Source organism: Scheffersomyces spartinae (assembly GCF_019049425.1).
Source record: "Scheffersomyces spartinae strain ARV_011 chromosome Unknown scaffold_4, whole genome shotgun sequence".
Taxonomy (NCBI): Eukaryota; Fungi; Ascomycota; class Pichiomycetes; order Serinales; family Debaryomycetaceae; genus Lizanozyma; species Lizanozyma spartinae.
The window spans coordinates 197,081-224,668 of record NW_025065051.1 but is presented as its reverse complement, the minus strand read 5'-3'; the positions used below and the strand labels follow the sequence as shown (position 1 = coordinate 224,668).

Genomic DNA, 27,588 nt, shown 5'->3' with positions numbered 1-27,588 from the left:
CTGTCACATATGGTTCTATATATATGGTTCAACATAACTCTTATTACTATAGTTTATTTTCATAATAACGCGTATAAAAATCCTGCGTAGCACGTACTTATTCACCTAAGGCCATGGTATACATCATGATACAAATCTAACAAACAACTTGTACTCCATGCTTGTGTAGGACTTGAATCCTTACAATATTCAGCATCTTTATTAGTCAATTCAGTTAAACCAGCCCATTCACTATTCTTAATCCAATCAACATGATGCATAAGTCTCATGTTCAATTCATGTAAATGATGTTGATTAGTACCCTGCTTGAAATGATGATATGCTCTCATAAAGTAACCATAACACCAAACCCATTCAGGACCTTGGTGGTAATTTCTTCCCTTGGAAGTTGCAAAATCATAATCATCCACACCATTATTGTAATATGGCCTGTAATTCCAATCACTTGGATCTAAAGTCCGCATACCCACAGGCCCTCTAATGGCAGAATCGGCAACATCAATGGCTCCAACTGCACGTTTAGCATCAAATAATTCGGGTGCAACAACCATACTAATGGCAAAGTTAGGTCTTAATTGATAATCTTCAAATGGTTTACCCAGACGGAACAAATCCTTATAAATACCTCTTCTGTTCACAATCAGACCATCCACTTCAAATTTGTAATCATCTAATGGATCAATTGGTACATAAAAGCACCTCTCGAAATTATTTTGAATTAAGGTTTCCCATTCCTTCAAGCCAACGGTTGAACCGTCTTGTCTCTTCACTGATGAATACTTGAATAATCCTTTATCGTGTAAATTATTGAAAAATCTTAATCCACTCTTTAATAACCCTTGTAATTCAACAGCAGCACCATCTCTTGGGGTACCAGGATATCCCTTGTTACCTGCCTTTTCACTTTCACCCATTTTATCCATCCAAGTTCCACAATTCCATTGTGAACCTCCATGAATTAAACCAGTGTTCCAATCAACATAAACTTCAACATTAAACCCTTCAGGTTTCATTTGCGAATCCAAATTAGGGCCAGCGTTGGCTTCTCTATACTTGATACCACCTGCATGTCTCAGGAAGATCTCATAAACAATTTCCTCAATAGTGGATTCATGAGAAAAGGCTCTTGGATCATCAACAGGTACCCAGGTATCGTCCAATGGGAATCTTCTGGTAACCTTTTCCTTCAAAATCTCAATACCATTAGGAACTTTGATAATGTAATCTTGAATAGCTTGCATAAAGAACCAAGCAGCATCTCTTGCATTAAAACGAGGGTTTCTACCAGAATCCAACAAGTTAGGGATTAAACCATGTTTCAAGGTTTTGGCAAACCCAAGAATATGCAACTTAGCATCTTCATATCGTTCAGGGACTAATAATAAACCTCTGAATGAGATAAAGACATCTCTACCCCAACATCTCATGTAATCTGAACTGAAATGAGGTAAACCGGCTGCAAGACATGGAACTTGCTCAAAGGGGAAAATAGAGGGACCCTTCATTTTCCCAACCATTTGAACTGAAGTAAGTGCCAAATCTTGTAAGAAGTTACCACCCACTTGAATAAGACGGGTAGATAATCTCAATGCTCTAAATCGTGCTGCTTCATAGGCAATACCCAAAACAAGAGCAAAATAATGAGGTCTTAAGAAATAAGGAGCTACTTTAATAGCCTCGATTCTTGATTTCAACCAATCACGGAACTCACCTAAGCCAGATGAGTTCTCAGCATACTTGTCTAAACGATTGACAACATAATCCATTGCCCATTCGCCTTGTCTCAAGTGATTGCAGATAGGGTGTGCAAGGTTGTTTTGATAGATAACTGGTTTCAAAGCAGAAATCCAACCACCTAACCCAGCATAAACTAATTTACCATAATCTGGAATATCGTAACATCCTTCAGCACCATGACTGTAGTCACGTTCTTCATTCTCACATCTGTATAACAATGCATTCAAATCATTGTAGTCTAATTTCTCAGATGCAACAATGGCACCTTCTCTAATAAACTTATCCAAGGTAATATCAACATGTGGAATAGTAGTTGAGAAAACTGCAATAGACCCAGGGACAAACCTTTCATCAACAGTGATCAAACTTTCATGACCATCATATTGAACGGGAGGTAATTCCAATTCCTCAACCGTAACAGGAATTCCCGTAATATATTCAGGATTCTTTTCTGGGTCAACTGTTTTCTTTAAGGAATAAGCGAACTCTAATTTGACTTGCGTACCACCTAAATGAACAGGGCTTAACATTTGTTGATCGTAGTAATCTGAAAATTTATTACGAGCAATCAAGTACCAACCTTTACCAGTTTTCGTATTGTATCTTTGGATTGTAATGTATTGACCTTCATGATGAATGTACATTTCATGGTCGTTGGCAATGTCGTCACTTTCAAGTGCCAATTTCTCTCTCACTTCGTGCAATCTGGCTTTTACTTCGGCTATACCATTTTTACCGTAAGTATATTGCCTTTTCTCATGAACAATGTCAAGCAAAAATGGGTAGCATTCATCGTACCCAAACACTGAGCCAATTGCTGAAGAGCAAAATGCAACTAATGCTCCAGTTGGTAATGTATCCTCAACAGTTCTCTTCTGGTATGGTGTTTCATTATCATGAGAACAGTCCATAAACAAAGCGTGTGGCTGTTGATGGGAGACAAATGTGGGAATTTCCAACTCTGTTGCACAAGCCCTATAAGTTGCAAAGTCAGGTTCATTTGCACAGGGGTATGACACTTCATCTAATGGTAATAATGTCAATGACCCAATTGGTTTACCACCATGTTTGTGGATTAATCTTGATAAGTCTTGAACACTCCAGGCCAGCATTGCTTCTCTAATCAATGAATTGATACCTAACTTCTCAACAAACAATTTATCTGTTTCTTCAGAACCAGTAAATAATTCTGCAACAACATACAAATGAGGATTCACCTTTCTGGCTTCATCCAATAATCTTTCACCAACATGTAAAGGAGTTGAATGGCAATTATCAATTCTGAAACCTTCAAAAACTTCAGCACAGAAACGGGAATATTTGATCATTCTTTCCCAAAGATATGGTGAGTCTTCAGGTCCATTACCATATCTTAATTTCACACAATCACCCCATACAATAACTTCTCTTCTCAAATATGCTTTAGACTTATTAGAAGCGAAATCAACCAATGGATCACCTCCCCATAACCAACCATTGTTGGCACATTCCCATTGTTTTCCAGTTGAATCTTTAAATATGGTGAAATAAGTTTCAATGAACGGTTCCTTTTCGGTAATCTGTTTACCTTTTAAGGGACCATTATGATCTAAATATAAGTAGGCTGTTCTATTGAACAATTGGTTTTTTATAGTATGAACATCTTCGTCATAATCTTTGTAAAAGGCCACATTAATCTCATCGATAATTCTTCCTGCTTCGTCAAGTACTCTGGAAGCATCTGAATCGTTGGAAACTATTTTCAAAACAATAGCTAAAAGCTTGTGTGAATTCAAAGCATTACTAAATCTGCTTTCTAATTTTCTTCCATCACCAGGTCCGGCAACTCTCCAAGTGAAATCTGCAACTTGCTTTAAATCTCCTCTGTCTAAATCAGATGGAACATCTACTGGACTGATATTAGCTCCATGTTCTTTGTAGGCAGCCTCCAAATTAGCCAAAGTTCCCACTCTATCAACGACATAATATTGCCATAACTTAAGTTTTACAAAGACATGCTCCGATAAACCTTCCATAATACGGTGCAAATCATCTGTGGAGTTAATATATGTAGGTAAATCATATTTGCCCAAAGAATTGGAGTATTCCCTCAAGGCCAAATCCAATTCAATGGCTGATTTCAAATGAGGAGCAGTTTCAGCATTATAGCCAGCATCTGGATGTTCAATTAACCATTCAGAATTATTGGCAGTATGATTTAATACAATATCAGTCATTGCAAACAAGTTATTGTCGGTGACAACTTTCTTGAGGAATGCAATGGCTTCATCATTTGAAGAGAATAAGGTTGGATCAAATCTTAATTGATCAAATATAGAGTAAGGAGAATTGGATTCTCCTCTATACTGTAAAGGAGTGAAATGGATCATATTATAACCCTTTTTTCTTATATACTTGAAGATTGAATCCCATTTGTCAATAGGTCCAATGAATTTTGAACAAATCGATTGAATATTGATATTGTTTAAAGCAACAAATTTACCTTGGATTCTCAAGTTAGGTGCCACATTAAAGTAAAACTTTTTGGTGATAATTTTACTGCCTTCTCCAGTACCATTGCCGTCTTCATAAGAACTATAAAAGGCAAATGAACCAGTGGTATATAAGGGTATATCAATAATACTATCCTTATAAAAGTCATTAGCAATTGGGTATTCATAAAATTTGTCTCTTTGAAATTCATCATTGGAACTCTTGGGGGCATTGATGTGGAAAACACCTTTATGGGTTAAAGGAGATGTGGCTCCAATATGGAATCGAATAATATAAATGGCATCTCCCACTTTATAATCAACAGGTAATTCTAATGGAGGAACAATTAGTACTCCATTATGAGCTTTCTCATGGTTTACAGGCTCACCGTGGTTATTCAACCTCAATAACACCGTTCTAGTAGACATGGTGGTGAAGTCGGCGTCTAATGGGCGTCTAATAAGTTTAATTGAATGGAAGAAGAAGCAAATTATTTATATGTAAATTGTTACAAGATCTTTTAGTCTCCTCCCCCTCCCCCACCCCCCTTTTATATGGTATTGTGTACTCGTCGTAATAATGTTCGTCGGCCTGTCCGGCGCTTCCAGTTACACTTTTAGGTGCAGCATACTTACCTTAGTAATAGAAAAGCCTTAGCCGGATTTCCAACTTCCCTTCATACACTACACAGTAGTATACTACTTTACAAGCATTCCTGTGTTAAATAGCCTACATTTGGCAACATAACTATAACACCATTACTATACTACCAGTATATGCTACTTTGCATTTCTTACAGTGTACTTAAGCTATTTGTAGGCTTTTACTGATAGGCTCGACTAAAGCTTTATTGTACCCCATTTTTCCCAGCCTCTGCCCCGCTTTTAATAAGCGCATGTACAGGTTGTTTTCGCTAAAAGAATAATCATCGTACCACCACTTTGGTTAAATGAAAAAGGAACATTGACTAAAGTACGTGTTACAATGTGTAAGATTAGACACGTTTTACCAATGATAGTATTGAAGTTTAGTTTTGAATAGGGCCTGTAGATCTTGCTTCTGTGAAAGATTCATATATTCTTTGGGAAATATTTCGTGCGAATGCACGTCCGTGGCGTAGGAAAAGGAACAATTTCACATAGAAATCCACCATATTAGTGAAAATGTTTAAACATCTAACACAAGCTTTAGAGTGGAGGTGATGACTCCAAGAGTGTCGTATAAAAATCCACATGAGGAAAGGTGCTGTGATAAAAAAAACTATTAATACCAAAAGTAGTAATTAACCAATTGAAAAAAAACCATCCCCACCAGGATTCGAACCTGGAATCTTTCGGTTCGTAGCCGAACGCCTTAACCATTGGGCCATGAGGATAAGTTCTTGTTATATTTCTCCTTACCTATAGAAGAAGTAGACAAGGAAAACAAATCTATGCGACATTGGTTTTCCCACGAATATAAAGTGACACTAAGTGCGACATCTACGATCAAATTAGGTTAGTAAAGTGATGACTATAATGCCATGATGTAATTGCAATGATTAAATTTAACATTTAACTACATGGGCTACGCATCATCAGTGACTTCAGCATCATCATCCACGTCTGTGCGACGAAAGAACCATGTGTGTAATTTTCCTAATTGTAACAAGGCATATAATCGACCATCACTTTTAGAACAGCACAAGAGATCTCATACAAATGAAAGACCATTCAAATGTCCAGAGGGAGATTGTGAAGCATCCTTTTTGAGGAATAGTCATCTCAAGGCCCATATGGTGTCCCATAAAGAGGGTGATACCAAACCATTCCATTGCTCTGTTTGTGGGAAAGGTGTTAATTCAAGACAACACTTGAAGAGACATGAAATCACTCATACTCAATCATTTGCATGTACATATCCAGAATGTACAGAAACATTTTACAAGCACCAATCTCTTCGACATCATATCATGTCTGTACATGAGAATACATTAGTATGTCATCAATGTGATAAGTCATTTTCTCGTCCTTATAGATTGGCGCAACATAATTTGAAGTATCATGGAGAAGTGCCTACTTATCAATGCGATCATCAAGGATGCTTCAAGAGTTTCAAAAACTGGTCTGCTTTGAGATTTCATATCAATACCGACCATCCTAAATTGATCTGTCCTATTTGTGGGAAAGGCTGTGTTGGTAAAGTGGGGTTGGAATCACATATGACCAATTTGCATGATGAATCTAAGATGGTACGTAATTGGAAATGCAATTATTGTGATATGGGACAATTTATAAAAAAAGCGGATTTGATTGAACATTATAATGATTTACATGATGGGAATATACCTGAAGATCTTCTAAAGGCTACAGACAAGGAGAAGTTGGATCAATTGCTTCTGGAAGCTACTGAGAATCATCAGCTGAATGTTAAAGACCTTACACTTATCTCCAATTTAAACGAATTAGAGTCCGATGAAGAAGAAGAAAATATACAGCACCGAATGAAACGAGATGCTTCTCCATACAATGTATCTGAATCTCAAAGATCTATAATCTCAACGGACTCTTTGAATGTTGCACTTAAATCGGGGAAAACCTCAATTCGAGATTTAATTCTGAACAATTATGACCCCAAAAAATTGGTTTGTCCCAAGCCCAAATGCGGCAAGAAGTTCAGAAGAGATCACGATCTCCGTCGTCATTTGAAATGGCATGCCGATTCGTTAGTGAAAATCAATGCGTTTCTCGATACTTTGGACGACTCTCCACCAAAGGAGTTTTCGACATTGAATGATTTGCCGACACCAGAAGAAACTGACGCTGGTTGTAAGAGAACTATTAGCGATTCTGAGTTTAATAACCAAAGAGAAAAGAAGTTTCAGAAACTTGACAATACCGAAATCGATTTGGAGGAACAGGACTTTGAATTGGATGATCTCATTGATTCTGAACTCAAGCTGCTCACAGCTGGACTGGCTCATATTAGGGAATGATTATATAGTAAATTGTATTAGTAATGGACATATGTATCAGTGGCGCTGTTTCTTGACGATACGTTCTTGATCGGAACTATACTTCCGTTTTCCATCGTATCTTCCTCTATTCTGCTGAGTACCCGATCTACTTTGAAATGAAGGTGCAGAGGGAGGAGGTGGAGGAGGTGGAGGGGGTGGGGGAGGCAATGGCCCTTGGCTTTGTGAACTGGCTTTAGAAACGCCAATTGGCCTGTTCATTTGTGACCCGCTAGGTCTAGAACTTCTTTGGTTGCCTCCCAGGGGTCCTTGAGGGGCAAACCCAATGTTTCTATCACTTTCAAACCTTCTGTCCCTGGAAGCTCCTCCATTGACAAAGTTCGAGCCACCTCCGGAACCAGAGTTAGTGTTGTACTTGTTTCTCGAGCCATACGACTCTCTACAACGGTCCCTATCACGATCACGATCACGATCACGATCACGATCACGGGCACGATCGCGGTCTCTATCACGGTCTCTTTGGCGTTCCCTTTCAATGTCACGATCAAATTCCCGGTCTCTTTCACGATCACGGAATCCAGCATCACTTCTTTTATCGTAATAGCTGGAACGGGGCTGGGCAATTGGTCTGTCATTCTTAAAAGATCTTCCTTCGGTCTCTTTGGACCTATCAACGCTAGAAAATTCACGTTTCTTGGATTGCAAAGTATTAGATGATTGAGAGCTTGGAGCAGAAGGAGGAGCGGAAGAAGATGGAGGAGCGGAAGAAGAAGGAGGAGGAGGAGGAGGAGGTGGTGGTGGTGGAGGAAGTGTTGATACTCCCTGACCATTGTCACGCAATTTTGGCTTCTCCGGTGCTAGTCTCTTCTCCAAAATGTTACTCTTCAAATCGGATATTTTCCTCTGAAGTTTATCATTGGCTGTTGAAGAGGAGAGTTCAGTTTGTGATTTGGGTTGACTAGGAATATTCGTAATCTTTGGGTTCACAAGTGCAGGTGTAACACTTTTCGAGTCTGATTTAGACTCACTAGCTGAAATCTTATCCTTTGGAACCTCTAATGCATTCTTAGGTGTAGGCTTTTCCTGTTTGCTTTTATCACCATCATTAACAGTAGACTTTTTCTCTTCATATTTCGAGTAGTAATCATATCTCCTAGCAGGAGTCTCTGTACCGCTTCTGATGCCTGTACTTCTTGAACTGCTTGGACCAGCTGGTATGGACTTGGGTAATTTTTCATCATAAATATTGGCCTTTTTCGTCTCAGCAGCAGCTTTCTCTTTCTCTAATCTGACCCGTTCTTCACGTTCTCTTTGCTTTATTTGCTCTTCTTTCTGTCTCTGAATCTTCAATTTGGCTTCAGCAATTGCCTTTTGTAAACCTTCTCGTAACTCAACTTGCTTCTGCTTCTCTTCAGGGTCCATTTCATAAAAGTCCCACATATGTACCCGCTCCTTGGTTCTTGACTTGATATGACCAAGCAAGGCACTCAGTGATAAAATCAAATCTTGGCGACTTTCCTTCTTCATTAGGGACTCAAGAATACTAATGAGTAACTCGCAATGATCTTCAACAACAGGATATATTCCGAGTAGATTCTTAAGAAATATAATAGCATTATTAATACAGGTGAATTCAGTTGCCTTTAATGAACTGATAATTTCCTTCAGTAATGCTTCGTGGTAAGAAAATAATACACGACCAAACTCTGCTAATGTAAGTGAGTCACCGTCACTATTCACCAATGATACAACCGAAAAAGTTTCCTCTGCTTTCCATTCTTGTAATTGAGTCAACAAAGTTGCGTAAAATAACCCAAGATTCTCAGCTTCGGTTGAAGTCATCGTATACAATGTCCCAAAAAGAAACTGGGAATTGAATAATTTATCCAAACAGGTAAGGATGGAGAAATGAGGTGTTTGTAACTTTCTCATTATAAAGATAAACCTAGCACTGAAAACTGCATCAAATGAAGAGTGAATAGAACGGGGTAAGATACAATGTAAAATAAACTCATTCATCTGTTCATCATTATGTTCACCAGATGCAAACCAACTCGAAATTTCAGTTGACATAGATGACAATACCAGTTCTGAATGCTGTTCATGTTTCTGCTTATCAGACTGAACTTGTTCAATTTTTAGCTCTGTTAATTCGATTTCATCTTTCAATTTATCAGCTTTTGCTCTTGCTTCCTTTGAAGACCTTTTAGATTGGGCGAAGCTCACTTTAAGTGCTGCTAGTGATGCTTCAATCTTTTCATGTGACTTTGAATAAATAGCTTCATCGTAATTGATATCATACAATGAAAGATTCCAAAACGTCAAATACAAATCTAAAGACACCCTGGTTCCCAACTCTCCAAACATAGAATTTTTAATTGCTAATTTGACTTCCTCTGAAAGTGGCATAGTCGATGGTAAATAATGCCTCCATAACTCCCAGATCCACTTTGAATCAAGATGAAAGACGGAAAACATTTGGTCCATAGGAGTCAAGTGATCCACTACGACTGCTTCCGAACCAAAAAAGTTTATAAATGTAATGTAAGAATGAAGCAACATCTCCAATTCGTCACTTCTATTGCACATAACCTTTAAGTGCACCATTTCCTCTGATTGATGCACAAAAGATTGATTAAACTTGCATAAGAGTATGAACAACTCATTAATTGCGTCTAGGTTGAATAATGTTTTAAATAGCACAGCACCACTTTTGATTCTATCATAGCGTGAATCTATAATTGTTTTTAAAGCAATTTTTTCAACACTGGACTCACTGTTCAACATGGCAACTTGAGTAGATGTTAAGTTAGAAATAGATTGAACTCCTCCCATTGCAAGTAAAATTTCCTTTAGAATAATAATGGCTATTGTTTCTTGGTTGTGAAGTGCTTTCAAAAGAAACTTGAATATTGTTGTTAAATCAATCGCAAGTGGGTATCTATGACATATCTTACCAATAAAACTTGCTAACGATTGAATCCATTGACGATCAAAAAGTCCATCACTTTGCACAGTAGACCTACCAGCAGCTGTAAGACGCATAAGAAGAGCCAAAGTGAGTACATCCCATCCATAACTGTTGAAATACCGTGCAGTTTCCACAACTAAAGTATTTAAGTTATCATAACTTTCAATTTGTTGGAACACAGTTAAAAAACATGGCAATGGATTGGAAAACGAAATCTTAGCTAATCGTCTCATCATTGAAGGAACATTCTCCTTGGAAAGTCTTTTCAAGACATCTTTTGTTGCCTTTTCAGCCTTATTATAGGCTAATTTAATATAAGGATTTGATTTTGATGTCACCTGATGAAGCTCACCATATAAATTGAACCGATCTTCAAGTGGAAAGTTCTTCAAAACAGCAAAAGCCTTGTCAACTGCTATGGAATTCTCCTCAATAGATCCCATAGCAGGATACAAGAATCTCCTGAAGAATTGCAACCATTTAGCTTTACGTTCATTGGTAATATTGTGAGAGTTTAAATCCCAATTGGCAATTTCACAAAGTTTGATGAATAACTCAACATCGTTTGCTAAATGAACTCCTAAAAATTTGAATAGTTCTTCCAGGCGTTCAAATAAACCGTCAACAGTTTCAACTAAGGGCAAAGATTTATCCCAATCCTCATAAATATAATGGAACTTTTTGTATGCAAAGCCTTGGATCGTTGGTTTGAAACTGTAAAAATGAACAAATTGTGTGGCTTCAGAGTTAAACCTGGGCAGTAAAATTTTCTTCTTTGCACTCAATTCTAACAATTGACTTGTACTAAAAGGTTGAACTTTGGAATATAATGGCTCGAGCATGACATTAAGTAATCGAAAAATCAATTGAGGAATCTCGGGATTAACATGGCCAAGAAAAGGATTTTCGGTCAATATATATATGGATGGCCAGTAAAGTCCGTTTCCAAGAAAGACTCGAAGGAATTGAAACTTATAGTTATAAGCTAACATATCACCAATTGACTGCTTTTTAACTACAGAGCTGTTTTCAGTTTTCTCTCTTGATGATTTCGATGTGCCATTGCTTATGGTATTCAAACCGCTTTCCTCTTCTTCGACCAAAGGAGCAGCTAAAGCTAATGCGGATGCACTGGCTCTAAAAACCTGGTCGTCCAATTCCTTTTTGTATTGAGCTTCGATAATCAGCATTTCACAATCATCTCTAGTGAGATAAGGGTATATTTGTCCAAAACTTATAAAGCCTTCTTTAATGAGACATGCCACAAGGATTCTATAAGTTTCTGTCAAATCTTTTTTTTTTGGATTTTTTGTCAAAGTTAATCCAATTATTTTAGCAGCGTTGACGTTTCCACCAATGATTAAGGATTCAAAATCCTTACCAGAATCAGCTGGAGTTGACGGCCACCATTGTGATTTCTTAAGTAATTGGATACAAAATGTGGGTGAATTGATGAAATAATTGCAAAACAATCCTAACAATAAATCAAGACATCGATTGGGATCAAGCTGGTAATGACCAACAAGAGAAAGAATTATCTCGTGAGCGTTGTCCACTTGATATTTGGAATCAGGAGATTGGATTATCCAGGTAAGTTCGTAAATGAATTTAGAATAACCTTCCACCTCTTCATGAAGTAAGTTATATTTCCTTTGAGTGTAGAATTGATCACGTTTGTGAATATTTAATTGCCTTTGGAAAGAGTCTTTGTTAAAAATGCCCAATTGAGCCAATACCAGGTGTGTAGAGATGTGTTGAGCGAGAGTCGATTGCTTCAAAATACCTTTACGAAGCAACAGTGCGAGAAGCTCCACTAATGGTATTGAATCTGACAAGTTAAACGAATCAAACACTTGACAAAGACAAACAGCATGCACATCATCAGTAATCACTGCGGAGAACAACTGCACCAATAAATGGTCTTGGATCAATTCAGCTTCGAAACACACAAGACATTCAGTATAAATGGTGCTGATCACCAGCAATTTTTCATCAGTATTGGAGTACTGAGCTTCAAGGAGTGGCACCAATGATTGAAGTCCGGTGCCTCCAAAATCCTCAAGAGCAGCGTCTGTAACATACTCCATTATTTCAAACGAGTCGTTATCAGAGTCAGAGGTAGTTAATGCTGGCCCACTATCTGTCTTCCGGTGCGTCATAATTATGTTTGCACATACTTTCTGTCAACAAAACTTTTTTAGATCGTCCAAAGTCCTGCATGTGAACCCTAAATGTGAATTACTATAAACTGGGACGGACTATTTTTTTGCACCCAGAATCGATGTTGCAATTAGTTTAGTGAAAGACCTGTTTGAAGAAAAGGAAAAGAGTGCTTTAGTACATAATGATGGTGTTGAATGGCTTAGAATAATACCAGTAAAATGCCCAGCCAGTGCCAGTAATCAGGAACTTCAGTTATACGAAGTACATTGAGATATAATGATAGTAATAAATCATTGAGTATTCCTTCTTTTGCTGCTACCAGATGTACTTAAAGTAAGTACACATGATCATTGAGATTAATCATAGGCTTGCACTCTAAGTTCCCGATAAATAAAACGTCCTTCTCTGGTACTCCACTTTAGAAAACCTCAATAAGTTGGGTCCTACTGTGTCTACGGTACTACTGGACGTTTATCTACATAAAGTACTCATTTGAATTTCAGTGAAAGCCATAGTGGGACTTTACTTGTACAACATGAAATAGCAAGCGCGATACAAGTAAACCATGACGTCCTCGTACGAGGGAAAACACGTTAGTATCCCACAAAAATACCACCGCCAATGGCTTCCGGGGCGTCTTTATCGAACAATGAATTAAAAGCCTGTTCTTGAGTCTATGTTCGTTTAAGTTATAATGCTCCTTCATGGTGAAAACTTACTACCTCCTGGTTCAAAGATTACAATCATATACACACATATTGGCTATAGTCCAGAAAGCCGTTTGAAAGTCCGAGACTGTCGTATGCATTCCAAAAATCATAAAGTGTGCTGATGTCTACCTTTCATGCGTAGGTACCAAAAAATTTTGTGGGGTTGCTCCAAACAGCGAACGGAGTTGCTAGGACCTTCCGTAACAAAATTGATTCAATTTCGTGGTGGTTCGATTAAGATTGATAAGGCTTGCTTTGACAAGTCTTGCCTTTATTTCCTAAGTATTTACCTCCGGTGATTTAAAATACTGAATCTTAACCATCAATTTGGTATAGACGAAGCAGCGCTGTGGCCCCCAGATTTGCATGATTTTTCTCCGGGAAACATGGATACACATTCACAAAGTGAAGTGCCTGTACAAAGATGTGGAAGAAAAACATCAGGAGAGGAATCTGGGGTAACAGGATAGATGGGAAAGTATAAACACGCAAAAGGGGCAAACGCTCCTAATTGCTTTGAGTGTTCCTGTGAGATTAGTTAGACTACTGATTAGTGTGTGAAATGCTGTAACCAAGTGGAAATTGTTATATGAGTGAGGGCTTAGGTTTCGATTTGCGACTGCATTTGATTATACCATTGATGCAATACTCGAAATGCAGTAAAAGCAACATAATAGTTTGTTGATGATGTGTGAAGGTTGAACTGGAACAAGCCATAATAATCTCAGGCTTCATTGTTAATCTTTGTTGCAAGGGGTGTAAAAAAATTAGAAACGAGATGAGTCGTGTATAAGGCTTTATAAATATACCATAGCTCGGTGTTAAGAGCCGCTCGGAACATACGTAATCTACGATACCTCCGCGATTGTAGTATGAGGTATTCGAAAACGTATTCCACAGGTTGCTCACTCCAACGCCCATCGGGTGCAGATGATAAAGGCTAAAACTATCAGGACAGAGAATGAAAGCTGTTATTCCAAGATCTCGGACATCTTTTCTCGCACACTGTAGTTATAGAATGTGTGTTTTTTTTTCAACTATTATCTTCGTTTAATTACTGTTGCTGGGGCCGGTCGACAGAAGCCAAAAGTAGTGATTCCAACGACTTCCTTGTGTCTATTGTATTATGTAATTCCAGAAATATTATGGAGGCCCATCGGTTTTTGGAAATGGTGTAATGGGATTTGACTCTATTTTACTTGGTCCATTTCACCCATAAATAGACCGTGGTTCTGGCACGCTGCCGGGTATAAAATTTCAACAATGAACAGTGTACCATAACGTAGCCCTTGTAAAATAAGACTGATCAGATGAATGGCATCAAATCGGACAGACCGGTAGCACGGTAAAAGCTACAAGTAATGATGGTAACTTAAAATTAGCAGGTCAAGATTGTCGTTTCAGAGTAGAAGAGATTGTAGTTGTGAGGTAAAATTGCATGAAAGGGTCAACTTCGTCATTACGTATTGTACCCGAACGGTAACGGAAATTATCGGGTAAGAAATGACGGGAGAATTTGGAAAATGAGGCTTAATTCGGATGCATGCAGGTTGAATGCAAATAACCAAAATAAAATTTCCTTCCCGGTTAACGGAAAGCCGGCGGAACGTGCGCTACCTGCTTGTGATTTAGTGAGTGAGTGATTTTGACTATGGCTATGGATAGGCTTTGATAATAATATCTGGATCATCTCCGGAAATATTAATTGGCATCGGCATCAATAAATCGGCGATATACGTATACGCTTTCAATCAACGCAAACAAAATAACTGCTAGCTTTCAGTTTGCTTTGTGAATGAGATATATTTGTATTATGGCCGACAGTTAATCAATGAACGATCCAACATTAAACGAAGCAAAACCCAATGCACAATTTCTACTTCTAAAAGAAACTTAGAGACACCTTAGGTAATGTGCCTCTACCACTAAGACAGCCTCCTTCTACAAACCAGAATGCTAGATTCCTAATTCTAACTGCAATCAGTTCTTCATGCTTATGACCATTTATTTAAAGCCTGTTGTCAATGATCAGTGAGGAACACGGAAAAGGTCAGCATGCATTTTGTGCCCATCCGCAAGCTCGCTTTGTGTTTGTGGTACGTAGCTAAGGCAAGTGCCAAAATAAAAAAAATCCTCCTTTGGCTTTCTTTTTGTCTGGTATCCTATGGGGGACCGAAGCTATTATCGCCAGCGCGGACTGCGTATACCGGCCGACTCTTTTTTTTTTATATACTTATGTATATTCTTGAGTCACTTTATATATATATACAAAGAGTTCTTCAATTTACACCTGTCGATGAGGTGCTAATTGAAAGAAACGAAAAAAATAACAACCAATCACCACGTCTTTTTCAAAGTAGTGTTTTATTTCTTCTACACGTTTAATTCATTCCCTTTTTATATAGTTCTTATAAAGTGGCATGTGCCCTGGCTATACATTGCATTGAGTATTATCTCCACCAAAATAAACTTATGATACCATGAACGTTTCCGCTGCCACCTCAGGTCCAAAGGCAGTGAAACCTCGCAAGAAGAGAAACACACCTACCCAGGAGCTTACTTCTAAAATAACCGCCATTGATTCAGAAAATTGCAACTTGAAGAATCATCTCTTGCTGTTGATTAATGAATACAAGCATTTGAAAAATGCGGTTATGTTCAAAACAAACCAAAGCTTTACTCAGACTCATCAAGGCCTTGATCTTGATCTTCTGACAACTGAATCTATAAATCACGGGAATGGGGCAACTCCCATCAATCCTTCTGTTTCTCATACAACCACAAATTCTCCTATTAACTCCCCACTCCCAGGAGGTTCTCCTTCTGCATTGGCTCCAACAATTCCTATGCGATCCAAGTCAATTGGAGCTCAGCCATCATCTGCACACATTATACTATCTCGGAACAACTATTTCTTCCTGGATCACACTAATTTCCGCAAAAGATCTTTCACAGAGTTGACTGGTAATTATTCTACTCCTTCTAGTGCCGATGACGATATGTTACGATTTCTTAATGACTCCCTCATAGATCCCGAAGATTCGGAACAATTTCAAAAACAACCAGAAACAATCGAAGAAGAAGAATCAGAAGAACCCCTTGTCAGTGTTGCAAAGGGTGTTTTTGAAGATGATGAATTCATGCACAATGATGAAGATGATGCTGATATAGATGATATTACTTCTCCTACAAGTGATTTGTCCAGAACTTCGTCTTCTCCATTCTCAGATTTAGACATTTATAACAGTTTGATGACAAGTTTAACTCGGTCTACGAGTGTCAGTACTACTGAACCATTGGTGAAAACTAATTCTGCTTTCCCATACCATTCCCATAATCTTCACCAACATAAAGTTTATGATATCCCCACTGATGCAAGTATAGATTCCAATGCTGGCTATAAGTTTTCGTTTGAATCCATTGATCCACATAATGAATCTTTAATGGAATTATCAAATGAAGAATACACCAATGTGGAAGATTTACTAGAAAATGGGGTTTTCAATTAAAAAACTGGGTTTATAAAGAGGAACTAGAATTCTTAAAGCTTGAACGTACATTTAATTGGTACGTTTGCATCAATGTTGAGGTAGGGTCTCAGTTATCTATCTTGAGCTTATTTTTTTATCTATATCTTTTGCTATGTTTTGGTTATTCTTCTTTTATGTGTTCTATTGGGTTTTGGTTATGTGTTTGATGACAATTACGTTTTCTACTTTACGGGTAGTCAACGGTGATGTTAGGTGATTATTTTTCACCACTATTTTCTGAAAGCTGTTTATTTTGCCTTTTTTGTGTATGAAATAGTTTGATGAAGTCCTATTTATTATTATAACAATTATAACAATTATTATTTATTACTATTTATTATTTATTTATTGATTTCGAAAACCATGTACTTCTGATTTAGTTTCACTCGTCAATGCCAGAAAATCTGTTGTCGGACAAACATCCCCGACATTTGTGATGTTCCCCCCCATGTGTTCCAAAATCCGGAGAAAGGGTAACCTACGCACGTTTTTGTGCATCAAGTTTTGAAGCATATCCTCGATGGGGTTACCAGGAAATGTAACTCGAAACCTTTGATACTCTTATTTCTAATTGTGGGGAATCAATATCAGTTTGGCAAACTCAACATTCGACTACAGTGATGCTGATTAGTATAGGGTAACAACTACGATATCACATTAAGCACAAACTATAGTAATCATTTTTTTGATAGATTTTCTTTTCCAGAGCTCCTTCTGTAGTTCCAATCGGGAATAATGGTAATATTCAAAAAGGAAAGATTAAAATGATAGTATATAACATGTGAAATTGGAGGCTGAGAAATCTTAAAGAATAGGGTTTGATGTGGAAGAAATTACATTACTGAAGGAAATATTGGACAACTATACCCCACTTATGTGAGGTGGGGCATTCTAGTAGCCCATCTATCATGATTATTGGGTTGTAAGGTACCAGGGGAAGATGATGACATCACCCAAGTATAAGACATTGGACATGCTAAAAGGCAAAGGAGACTAAAGTATGTACAAATTAAAATGTCTTATCAGTAGAAGCGAAGAACTGCATGCGGTAATTGGTCGTTAATGCCCTCATTACTTTTTGAAGGGGCATGAACAATCTTGTGTATCAGGAGGTGATCGTCTTAATACTCATGTGGCTTTTGCAGGGAGTAATATCCAGGGAAGAAGGTGATCAATGGCAGTCTAAAACCTTATGGTAAGTATTTCGCAATTTGTGCAAAAACTTAAGTAGATGAATAATGTAAAGTTCACACGCTAAACCTTGTTTGCTCTCCATGAAGTAGAATAACGTGGTCATAAGTATTCATTATACTAATTCCAATAAACTCTAAAGCTATACATGGTAGAAAACAAACCTTGGAAATAAGTTGGGAACCATCTTCGATTTTCATTCAAAGGACAAAGTATGTTGAACTATGAAGCAGTACTTGCCTACTTAATTCGAATCACGTGACGTATTAGTCTTTAGTCACCTGGTCAACTTTCGAATTGTTGTCACTAAAGGAATTTATGTCAAGATTAGTTGTACTTATTTACAATAACTTTATCGTATCTCTGTATACATATCAAGAGAATCTCCGATGCCTCATCCTTGGATTGAACAATCAATTGACTTTGAAGGCCAGAAAGCTGTCGACTCGCTTATTAACAACTACTTATACTTTGCTGGCTTTTTGTCATTAATAGTTGGCATTTATACAAACTCAGTAGTGTACATTCTTTATCCTGCTGCAATTCTTCTAACACTTTTACTTATTTTCGTTTTACCTGCGTGGCCAATTTACAATAAAAACCCTGTGAAGTGGTCTAGAATAGAGTTTTAAACATGTTTTTGGGGTGGGATTTGCTGACTCAACAGTTGAAGATATTGGTTTGTCTGGATACTTTGATTCCTCTTCAAGTGTATTCTGTAGAGTTTGATACGTTGCCCATTGGAAAGAAATATGGTGTACGTAAAGGAGTACTAGATTTAGGAGAGGGTTGTATTGTATCTCCAATTGAAATTTGGCTTGATGCAATCGATCTGGTGTTGCAACAAATGAAGAATGATGGGTTTGAATTCCTGAAAGTTAAGGGTATCTGTGGCTCTGCGCAACAACATGGAAGTGTTTATTGGAAATGGTCAAATGAGCAGTTACAAGATGCCTTGAAATCAACAAATGAAAATGAACCTTTACTGCAAAAGTTACTGGGGGCTTTTAGTTATAATTATTCTCCTAATTGGCAAGACCACTCGACAGGAAAGGAAGCCCAAATCTTTAAAGAAGCAATTGATTTACCTAAGGTCACGGGATCCACTAGTCATTTGCGTTTTACTGGATTACAAATTAGAAAGATTTCAAGAACTATGCCCGAAGTTTATAATGATACCTCTAGAATTTCATTGGTGTCAAGTTTTATCACTACTTTGCTTGTGGGGGATTATTCTGACTTGGAGTTGGCTGATGCTGGTGGTATGAATTTATTTGATATGAATACGAATGATTGGAATGACGAGTTACTCTTGCTTGCAGCTTCCCATTCCAAAATTTATGATGGCGTTGAATCGGCATCAGAACGTGATGAAGCATTACAAGAGATCAAAAGAAAGTTGGGTAAGATTGATGCCTTGTCGTCATCTTCATTGTATAAGAATGCTGGAAGAATAGCTCCATATTTTGTTTCTAAATATGGATTCACTACAGATTGCAAAATTTATCCCATGACAGGTGACAATCTTGCAACTATTCTTGCATTGCCCCTTCAAGCAAATGATGCTCTTGTATCTTTAGGAACATCAACAACTGTTCTTATTGTCACTGACAATTATAATCCATCTCCTAATTATCATTTATTCAAGCATCCCACATTGCACAACCATTATATGGGGATGATTTGTTATTGCAATGGTTCATTAGCAAGAGAGCAAATTAGAGATCAGTTACTGGAATCTTCAACTTGGAATGAGTTCAACCAAATACTAGACTCTCAATCGAAATTTGATGGGAAATTGGGTATTTACTTCCCATTAGGTGAAATTGTTCCAACTACCCCAGCTAAGATATATCGCCGATGTGAGTTTGATCCCACAACGGGAGCTGTGAATATGAAATCTCTGTGGGACATTAAGAACGATGTTTGTGGTATTGTTGACTCTCAAGCTTTAAGTTGTCGTGTTCGTTTGGCATTTATGCTGGCTCATAGTAAGAGTTCCAAAAGTGCGACACCTGAAATCGATAACAACCCTTCAGAAAATGCAAGTGATTCCATTCCATATAAAGATCTTGTTCACTATTTCCCTGATTTATCTATTGATGGCACCAAGATTACGAAGGAAATGGTTTCATCACACCCTAATAGATGTTTCTATGTTGGAGGTGCCTCTAACAATTCCAGTATCATTCGGAAATTTGGTACTATCTTAGGTCCCCTGGCAGGTAACTTTAAAGTGGAAATTAGTAATGCCTGTGCCTTGGGTGGAGCTTATAAAGCTGCTTGGTCTTATGCTTGCGAGGAAGAAAACCAACTTATTGACTACAATGAATATTTAGAAAAGTATTACAAGAAAGATCAGTACATTGAAAGTTTCGATGTGGATTCTCTGTTTGAATCTTACAGTTTGGGTATTGGATTGTTGAGTGTTTTAGAAAACTCAATAACAAAATAATAATTAAATAGCCAATTAGTAACCAATCAATTTTATTAGTAACAAAGGGGTGTAATAGTTGTAGACTCGCTCAATTTGGTCATGTATAAAGTATGTTGCGAAATTACTAAAAATGTCTTGATCTTATATATACTTCTTCCTTTGAACGACATTTAACGACCATCCACAATGTCATTGGTATCCAGACGATTTATATCTTCGCTAGTTGCAAAGCCAAACGCTATCACTTTGTCTTTACTTCAAAGTAAACTTTCCAAAGGCGATCATTCACAAGATGAATTAGTCAATCTTGTTCAAGCACTCATCGCTTCAGAAAATCAATCAAAAAATGAACTTATCAATATGATCTTTGATGGTATAGATTCTTTTGGCATATATTTTAAGATTCCGCAAGTATCTAAGTTACCTCTTGAATCCCAAATACGTCTTTTAGACTTGAACCCAGGTCGAGTTTTACTGTCTAAAGAACTTGCTAAAGAATTTGCCCGGGATCATCCATCGCTTTCGCTTAAACTACTTGAAAAGGTTATTAGAGGTGAGAGATACGAGGCACTGGAATTCGAAATGGAGTTGCAAGAGCTTTTAGAAACTTTAGAGCTGATGAAAGGTGAAGAGAAGTTTCAAGTGTCCACGGATTTGTTGGAGGAAATTATTCTTAAATTAGACAAATTGAATGCTATTTCAATGCTTGACCAAATGGCCACAGTCTGTGAGATTTCACCACAAGCACTTTCTATCATTCTTGATGGAAATGACTTAAATCCGTACACTTACTTGAAGTTATTTGGTTATTTGGAACAAGGTGAGCTGAATTCCATCACCAACTATGTTAATGCGATCGAGGTCCTTAACAACAATGAAGAGCTGTTGAAATCAATTAGTGCCCATGAGGAATCTATTGCTAAGGGATTGGGCATTCCCTTTGTGCTGGTAGATCTAGCAAGTATTTTTGCCATCGTTGAATCCAAAGAAATAGAAAGTGTAGCTATTCGCTTACAACTCATGAAGTACCTTGCTTACCGATTGAACGACTTCCCCAAATTATTACAGAAATATCATTATTATTCAACACATGCCAAGAGTGAATTCCATCTTTTACAGAACCAGCTTGTGATTATTTACGGTTATCATCTGGTTGACACCCAAATAGAAATTAACCTACAAATCATGAACTCTTTACTCACCGAAGAAATCACTGTTGCTCAATTACAACTGTTAATTATTGCTAACGCTGTATTTGATGCCGATAACCTGATACAAGTTTTCAATGACTACATATCTCAATTGTCTACAAAGACATCCGAAAAAACCAATCGTTCTCCGTCAGGAAGATTAACAGAAGCTTTGGTTGTTGCATTCCTTTCTCGAAATGATCGAGAGTTCGCACAGTTGATCTTAGAGAAACTGGCGTCAAACGGTAAGGTTGGGGAGTTGGAAGTGACTCTTATAAAAAAGCATTTGAAGGTATGGGGAGATTCCTTTGCTGAATCGGAGAACTGGATTGATGCAGAGCCTATTTTCAGGAAACATGTGCTACAATTTATGCAGACACTTTGAGAGGTTTGGTAGAATTGTTTGAAAATTAAAACCTCTAAAGTGTATAACCTCGCGAGTAGATAGTATTGAGAATATATGTCTAATTGCATCTACATAGTCAAGTCTGTTGGTGTATTAATGTTATCAAAGCCCGTAATAAAATCATAAATAAATTGACTGCCTTTTTTTCAATATAAACCATTGAACTTTCATTGTAGCTCTGATAGTTGGTACTATGCTAAAACTGTCATTACTACATCACATGTTGGTGCTTATGACTAAATGGGTGAATTGTGGAGTAAATGGCATCTCAGGTTTTGGTAGCGCCAATTCAATGGAAGCCTATGAGCATGTTATCTATTTGGATTCTTAGATGAGTCAGCGGGGCACCGGCGCGCCGTATTGATAACATAAAAAAAAGCGGTACTTGACTCATTTAGGATTGGCACTGTCTGCAGGTGACCAAATGGGTAAATTTTCAGTCCATATAAAACCGGCTAAGAAAGTCAACCATTAAACAAAGTTTATTCTAGAAAGAATTGATATTCATTGCACACTGTATTGAGTACCTTAACAAGTAATACTATCTGCTATAATGGCCCCAGTTATTTTACATTTGAGAGCTGAAACCAAGCCTTTGGAACACAGAGCAGCTTTGACTCCAACAACCACTAAGGCGTTGTTGGATGCTGGATTCCAAGTTTTCGTTGAAGAATCCTCTCAATCAATTTTCAAGTCTGAAGAATATAAAGCCGTTGGTGCCACTATAGTACCTGAAGGTTCATGGGTTGATGCACCAAAGGATCGTATTATCATTGGTTTGAAGGAATTACCTGAAGAATCTTTCCCATTAGTACATGAACATATTCAATTTGCTCACTGTTACAAGGGACAAGCTGGCTGGCAAGATGTTTTAAGAAGATTTCCTCAAGGAAATGGTACCTTGTATGACTTGGAATTTTTGGAAGACGAGAGTGGAAGAAGAGTTGCTGCTTTTGGTTTCTATGCTGGCTTCGCTGGTGCTGCTATCGGAGTCTTAGATTGGGCTTTCAAGCAAACTCATGCTGATAATGAAGAATTGCCAGGTGTTGAACCATATCCTAATGAAGATTCTTTGATCAAGGATGTCAAGGCTGCATTGGATGATGCTTTGTCTAAGAATGGTGGTGTATTCCCTCAAGCTTTGGTTATTGGAGCTTTAGGTAGATGTGGTTCTGGTGCTGTTGATTTATTCAAAAAGATTGGCATCCCAGATGACAAGATTTTGAAGTGGGATATGAAGGAAACTGCCCGTGGTGGTCCATTTGTAGAAATTGCCGAAAGTGATATTTTCGTCAATTGTATCTACTTGTCCAAGCCAATTGCTCCATTCATTGATTTGAAAACTTTGAATACCCCTGAAAGAAAGTTGAGAACAATTGTCGATGTCTCTGCTGATACAACAAACCCTCACAACCCTGTCCCTGTCTATACTGTTGCTACTGTTTTCAATGAACCAACTGTTCTTGTTGAAACCACAGTAGGTCCCAAGTTATCTGTTTGCTCTATTGATCACTTGCCTTCTTTGTTACCAAGAGAAGCTTCAGAATTCTTTTCCAGAGACTTGTTGCCTTCCTTAATGCAATTACCCGAAAGAGAAACCGCTCCTGTCTGGGTCAGAGCTAAGCAATTGTTCGACCGTTTTGTTGCTAAGTTGTAAATACCTTTTAAGGAACGGGGATAAATTCTTGTATTAATACTGGTATTAATAGAGACGTAAATATATGAATATATATATTATACAAATTATATTTAATCAGAGACCTTTCTATCATGTTTATTCTAATTGAACACTCACTCTTTTTGACTTTTTACCCTTTCTTCCCTTCTTGGTGGCTGCTTTCAATACTTTTTTGATTTCTTCACCATCGGTTTCATATTCAGATTCACTGAAGGCACCTTCTGTATCAATTTCATTGTAACGTCTCTTCATCGTAGAGGATTTTTCAACTGATTCTGGTGATACAACAACACAGTTCAAACGTTCACCACTATCGTATACGGCAACTTGATCACGAACAGATTTAGTTAGGTCCCAAACTACTATTTTACCATCTGAAGAAACTGAAACCAAATATGGAATTCCTCCGGTCTCAGCATTATCCTTATAGAAAGATAAATCTTTAATACGATTAGCATGGCCTTGTAAACTAAAAGTGGGTGTGACAAAATCAGCATCAGCATCTTCAACTTCGTCATTATTAGAATCATCCGGTATAATTTGATTTTTGAAATCATAAAAGTCAATTGAACCATTTGAGTGTCCTGTAACAATCCATTCTGTCCCATCAATTTCTATGATTTCAATGCACATCAAAGTTGATTTGAACTTAATCTTTTTACAGATTTTAGCATCTTGGGTCTTATAAACAAGCAATTTGTCTAATAAACCAACTAAGAAATGTGTTCCATTAATGGACCATCTGACAAATTCTCCATTCTGTCCCAAATGGTCTCTACCTTTAATTTTCAATACAGCTGCTTTCTTTACTGTCATTAAGTTCCACAACCTAATTGTTTGATCTTGAGATACAGAAATAGCAACTCTTCCACTAGGATGAATGTCCAAATCATTAATTCTACCAGTATGACCCTTCAATGTTCCAAATACTTCCCAATCCTTGGTTCTCCATATGATAATTTTCCCGTCTTCAGAGCCAGATAATAACCACTTACCTGATTTGGTTGACGATTCATCTTCCGTTTCATTAGAGGCTTCCTTAGCGGTTTTGGAGAATTTTAATGTGGTGACAGTACCTTGATGACTCAATAACGTTCCCAACTCCTTTCTCTTTTGCAAATCATAAATTCTAATATGTTCATCATTAGATCCTGTCACAAGATATCTTTTAGCAACATCGATGGACTTGATGCTTAAAGCATGTGCTTGGAAATGGAAAATCGGTTGGAATATTGGTTGCTTAGTGTTCTTAGGATCCACCAATACTGAAAGACATAAAAGATTATGTTCATAAGAACCTGCTAATATTCTGAATTGGACCTTTGATATATTGGAATGCTTTTCATCAGACTCGGGAGATTTCTCTGTGGCTTCCGGGGTCTTCTTAGGCTTTTCAGTCACAGCTACTGACTTCTTTGGTATAGCCATTTTATAAAGTTTCCTATAATTGTTTAAGTATAAAGTTGTTTATAAGTATATGTTTCTAAAGAACCATCATCTCATCGCACTAATGTATGTCAGAACGAATCCATAATTTTCGCCCGCTTTTGTGTCCGTCACCGCGAAGTTTATTGAGTGTTTGTTTATACCTCCCATGACTACATGAGTCCACCATTAACATCATTACTACTACCGTAAATAGATTCCTAGTCATTGGGTTTCCGTATAACAGATTGAAAACACCTTTCATTCTCCACTAAGAACCTTTGTTAGTTGTGGCCCAGAATCATTCCTTAGTAAACAACACATTATCACTAATTGAATTTCACTTGTGTGATCTATCATATAATTGCCTAAAGGACATAATGGTTCAACCACAAAAGACTCCCTCTCAACATAACTCCACCTTATATATTTCTCCGCTCATCACCAACCGACATAAGGATGTGTTCATTACTCCAACGAACGCAAAGCCTGTGAACTCGTTGTTTGACTCCCCCAATTCAAACCATTCGCTGTTTTTCCATTTCGATAGATCAAATAACCAATCGACTCATACAGTGGATTTGGGAGGAAACACCAGTAATCAGCCATATGAACCATTAACACAAGTGGAAAAGCTTAGATTGTGGCGTCATGATGCTTTAATGCAACACCAATATAAAACAGCTGAATTCATTGGGGATAAAGTATTGTCCTTGACTGATGATCCAAGAGATGCATTCTGGTTAGCTCAAGTATATTTCAATAATGGCAACTACTTGCGGGCCAAAAAGTTGTTAACAAGAAAGCTGTTGTATGAGAAAGCTGTCAGTTGTCGGTATCTTGCAGCGTATTCATTAATTAAATTGGAACAATGGGATGAAGCACTTGACCTTATTGGTGAAACCAATCCATTTGTTAGAGATGATAATTATCAAGTTAAAAGTGATGATGGTGGTATAAAATTAGAAGCTTCAATGTGTTATTTGCGTGGGATTGTTTACGCTAATCGTAATAACTTTGAAAGAGCAAAGGAATGCTATAAAGAGGCCTGTCTAGTTGACGTTAAATGCTATGAAGCGTTTAATGAATTGATTAGCAATGATTTAATGAATCCCGGAGAACAGTGGCAGTTTATTAATACTTTGAATTTTAGAGATGCTGATAATAACGATGAATTGATAAAGTTATTATACACTTCAAAATTAAGCAAATATTTGAATGGAGCCAAATTTGAAGAAGCTGATTCCATTTTACGAGATGAATTTGAACTTGGAGATAATTGTGATTTGTTGCTTAATCGAGCTAATTATTTGTATGTTCAATGCAATTTTGATGAGTGTTTAGAAGTTTGTGAAAAAATCATTGCTATCGATGAATACAATTTTGACGTGATACCGGATTATTTAAGTTGTTTACATGAATTAGGTGCTAAGAATAAGTTATTTTTGAAATCACATCAAATGGCAGAAACCCATCCCTCGCATCCTATGACATGGCTAGCCATTGGAATATATTATGTTTCAATTGGTAGAACTATTGAAGCTCGAAAGTTTTTCAGTAAAGCTACGATTCTTAGTCCTAATTTTGGTCAAGCTTGGATAGGATTTGCACATACATTTGCATCCGAAGGAGAACATGAACAAGCAATTAGTGCATATGCATTTGCAGCTAGATTATTTCCTGGTACACATTTACCAAATTTGTTTCTTGCAATGCAACATCTTCAAATGAATAATTTAGGTTTGGCGGAGGAATATTTGTTGGCAGCTTATCAGATTTGCAATACCGATCCACTTTTATTGAATGAGCTTGGAGTTTTAAACTTTCGAAAAGCTGATTTAGTCAAGGCAGAATTATTTCTCCAAGAGGCGTTAGTTGCAGCAAAGAATTTAAATTCTGATAGTCGAACTTGGATATCAATTCATTCTAATTTAGGACATGTAAATCGACGTGGACATCAATATTTTAAGGCTCTTGATTGTTTTAATCAAGTTTTACGTATAAGCAATAAGAATGATTCCAATCTACTTTCATCAATTGCTCTTATACATCTACAATTAGGAGAGTATTCTACTGCCATAGATACTCTTCATAATGCTTTAGCCATAGCTCCCCATGATCATGTTGCAAGTGACATTCTTACTCGGGCCCTAGCAGCCAATCAAGAAGCCAGTGGGGAATTTTTCCAGTGCGCGAACAAACAAATTGGCCGTCTTCTGTTGAATGGAGGACTTCGTCAACCTCTTCCACCACCTCCTCCCCCAGCACAACCTTTAGCGCCTCAAAATACGGCACTTGACCAAGACCCCAGCGAAGTTGCACATAGACTTCAAACAGGAGAAGATTCGAGTGATGAAGGGGAGGAAGTAATGGAAATCGAATAAGAAAATAGATTTATAGGAGTTTTTTCGGATTACGTTTATCAACCTTTGGACTGACTGATTCACCCCTTTATTGTTTCAAAAGTTTAGATCTGATGACGGTATGCAAGTCACGCAGATCGTTTTACCACCGCCATCAAAGTAATAAAGATATAATTATCATCTTTGCTAATGCACCAGGGGTCATTGGCATTAAAAAGGTTTGCTACATGTCAGTGGTATCTAGATTAACGGTGACAGTTTATGTATCGAATTTGAATCATCGCTCCAGATTGTTTGATCTGTGGGTCGGCAAAAAATAAAAAGTTAGAAAATATGAGTTTGTTTATTTGTTTACACGAGCG

General features: G+C 37.4%; 9 protein-coding genes and 1 non-coding gene across 10 annotated transcripts; 6 read left to right on the top strand and 4 right to left on the bottom strand.

The window, feature by feature from the left end:
- Positions 1 to 101: 101 nt before the first annotated feature.
- Positions 102 to 4,637, bottom strand: GDB1 (bifunctional 4-alpha-glucanotransferase/amylo-alpha-1,6-glucosidase; the record flags this gene model as incomplete). Its single annotated transcript, XM_043194422.1, has 1 exon — positions 102 to 4,637. The coding sequence occupies one exon, from the start codon at positions 4,635 to 4,637 to the stop codon at positions 102 to 104; it is 4,536 nt and encodes a 1,511-aa protein (XP_043050746.1).
- Positions 4,638 to 5,511: 874 nt separating this feature from the next.
- Positions 5,512 to 5,584, bottom strand: KQ657_003724. Its single transcript has one exon. It is a non-coding gene; the product is annotated as a tRNA-Arg (tRNA).
- A 247-nt stretch (positions 5,585 to 5,831) lies between these two features.
- Positions 5,832 to 7,183, top strand: PZF1 (Pzf1p; the record flags this gene model as incomplete). The annotated part of the gene is made up of 2 exons (XM_043194421.1): positions 5,832 to 5,837; positions 5,891 to 7,183. 2 exons carry the CDS (start codon positions 5,832 to 5,834, stop codon positions 7,181 to 7,183), a joined length of 1,299 nt encoding a protein of 432 aa, XP_043050745.1.
- A 36-nt stretch (positions 7,184 to 7,219) lies between these two features.
- Positions 7,220 to 12,292, bottom strand: KQ657_003722 (uncharacterized protein; the record flags this gene model as incomplete). Its single annotated transcript, XM_043194420.1, has 1 exon — positions 7,220 to 12,292. The coding sequence occupies one exon, from the start codon at positions 12,290 to 12,292 to the stop codon at positions 7,220 to 7,222; it is 5,073 nt and encodes a 1,690-aa protein (XP_043050744.1).
- A 3,194-nt stretch (positions 12,293 to 15,486) lies between these two features.
- On the top strand, positions 15,487 to 16,515 carry KQ657_003721 (uncharacterized protein; the record flags this gene model as incomplete). The annotated part of the gene is made up of 1 exon (XM_043194419.1): positions 15,487 to 16,515. The coding sequence occupies one exon, from the start codon at positions 15,487 to 15,489 to the stop codon at positions 16,513 to 16,515; it is 1,029 nt and encodes a 342-aa protein (XP_043050743.1).
- A 1,846-nt stretch (positions 16,516 to 18,361) lies between these two features.
- On the top strand, positions 18,362 to 20,182 carry XKS1 (xylulokinase; the record flags this gene model as incomplete). The annotated part of the gene is made up of 1 exon (XM_043194418.1): positions 18,362 to 20,182. One exon carries the CDS (start codon positions 18,362 to 18,364, stop codon positions 20,180 to 20,182), a length of 1,821 nt encoding a protein of 606 aa, XP_043050742.1.
- A 168-nt stretch (positions 20,183 to 20,350) lies between these two features.
- KQ657_003719 (uncharacterized protein) lies at positions 20,351 to 21,739 on the top strand (the record flags this gene model as incomplete). Its single annotated transcript, XM_043194417.1, has 1 exon — positions 20,351 to 21,739. One exon carries the CDS (start codon positions 20,351 to 20,353, stop codon positions 21,737 to 21,739), a length of 1,389 nt encoding a protein of 462 aa, XP_043050741.1.
- A 574-nt stretch (positions 21,740 to 22,313) lies between these two features.
- Positions 22,314 to 23,417, top strand: LYS1 (saccharopine dehydrogenase (NAD+, L-lysine-forming); the record flags this gene model as incomplete). The annotated part of the gene is made up of 1 exon (XM_043194416.1): positions 22,314 to 23,417. One exon carries the CDS (start codon positions 22,314 to 22,316, stop codon positions 23,415 to 23,417), a length of 1,104 nt encoding a protein of 367 aa, XP_043050740.1.
- A 117-nt stretch (positions 23,418 to 23,534) lies between these two features.
- Positions 23,535 to 24,866, bottom strand: KQ657_003717 (uncharacterized protein; the record flags this gene model as incomplete). The annotated part of the gene is made up of 1 exon (XM_043194415.1): positions 23,535 to 24,866. One exon carries the CDS (start codon positions 24,864 to 24,866, stop codon positions 23,535 to 23,537), a length of 1,332 nt encoding a protein of 443 aa, XP_043050739.1.
- A 377-nt stretch (positions 24,867 to 25,243) lies between these two features.
- CDC16 (anaphase promoting complex subunit) lies at positions 25,244 to 27,247 on the top strand (the record flags this gene model as incomplete). Its single annotated transcript, XM_043194414.1, has 1 exon — positions 25,244 to 27,247. The coding sequence occupies one exon, from the start codon at positions 25,244 to 25,246 to the stop codon at positions 27,245 to 27,247; it is 2,004 nt and encodes a 667-aa protein (XP_043050738.1).
- Positions 27,248 to 27,588: the final 341 nt, after the last annotated feature.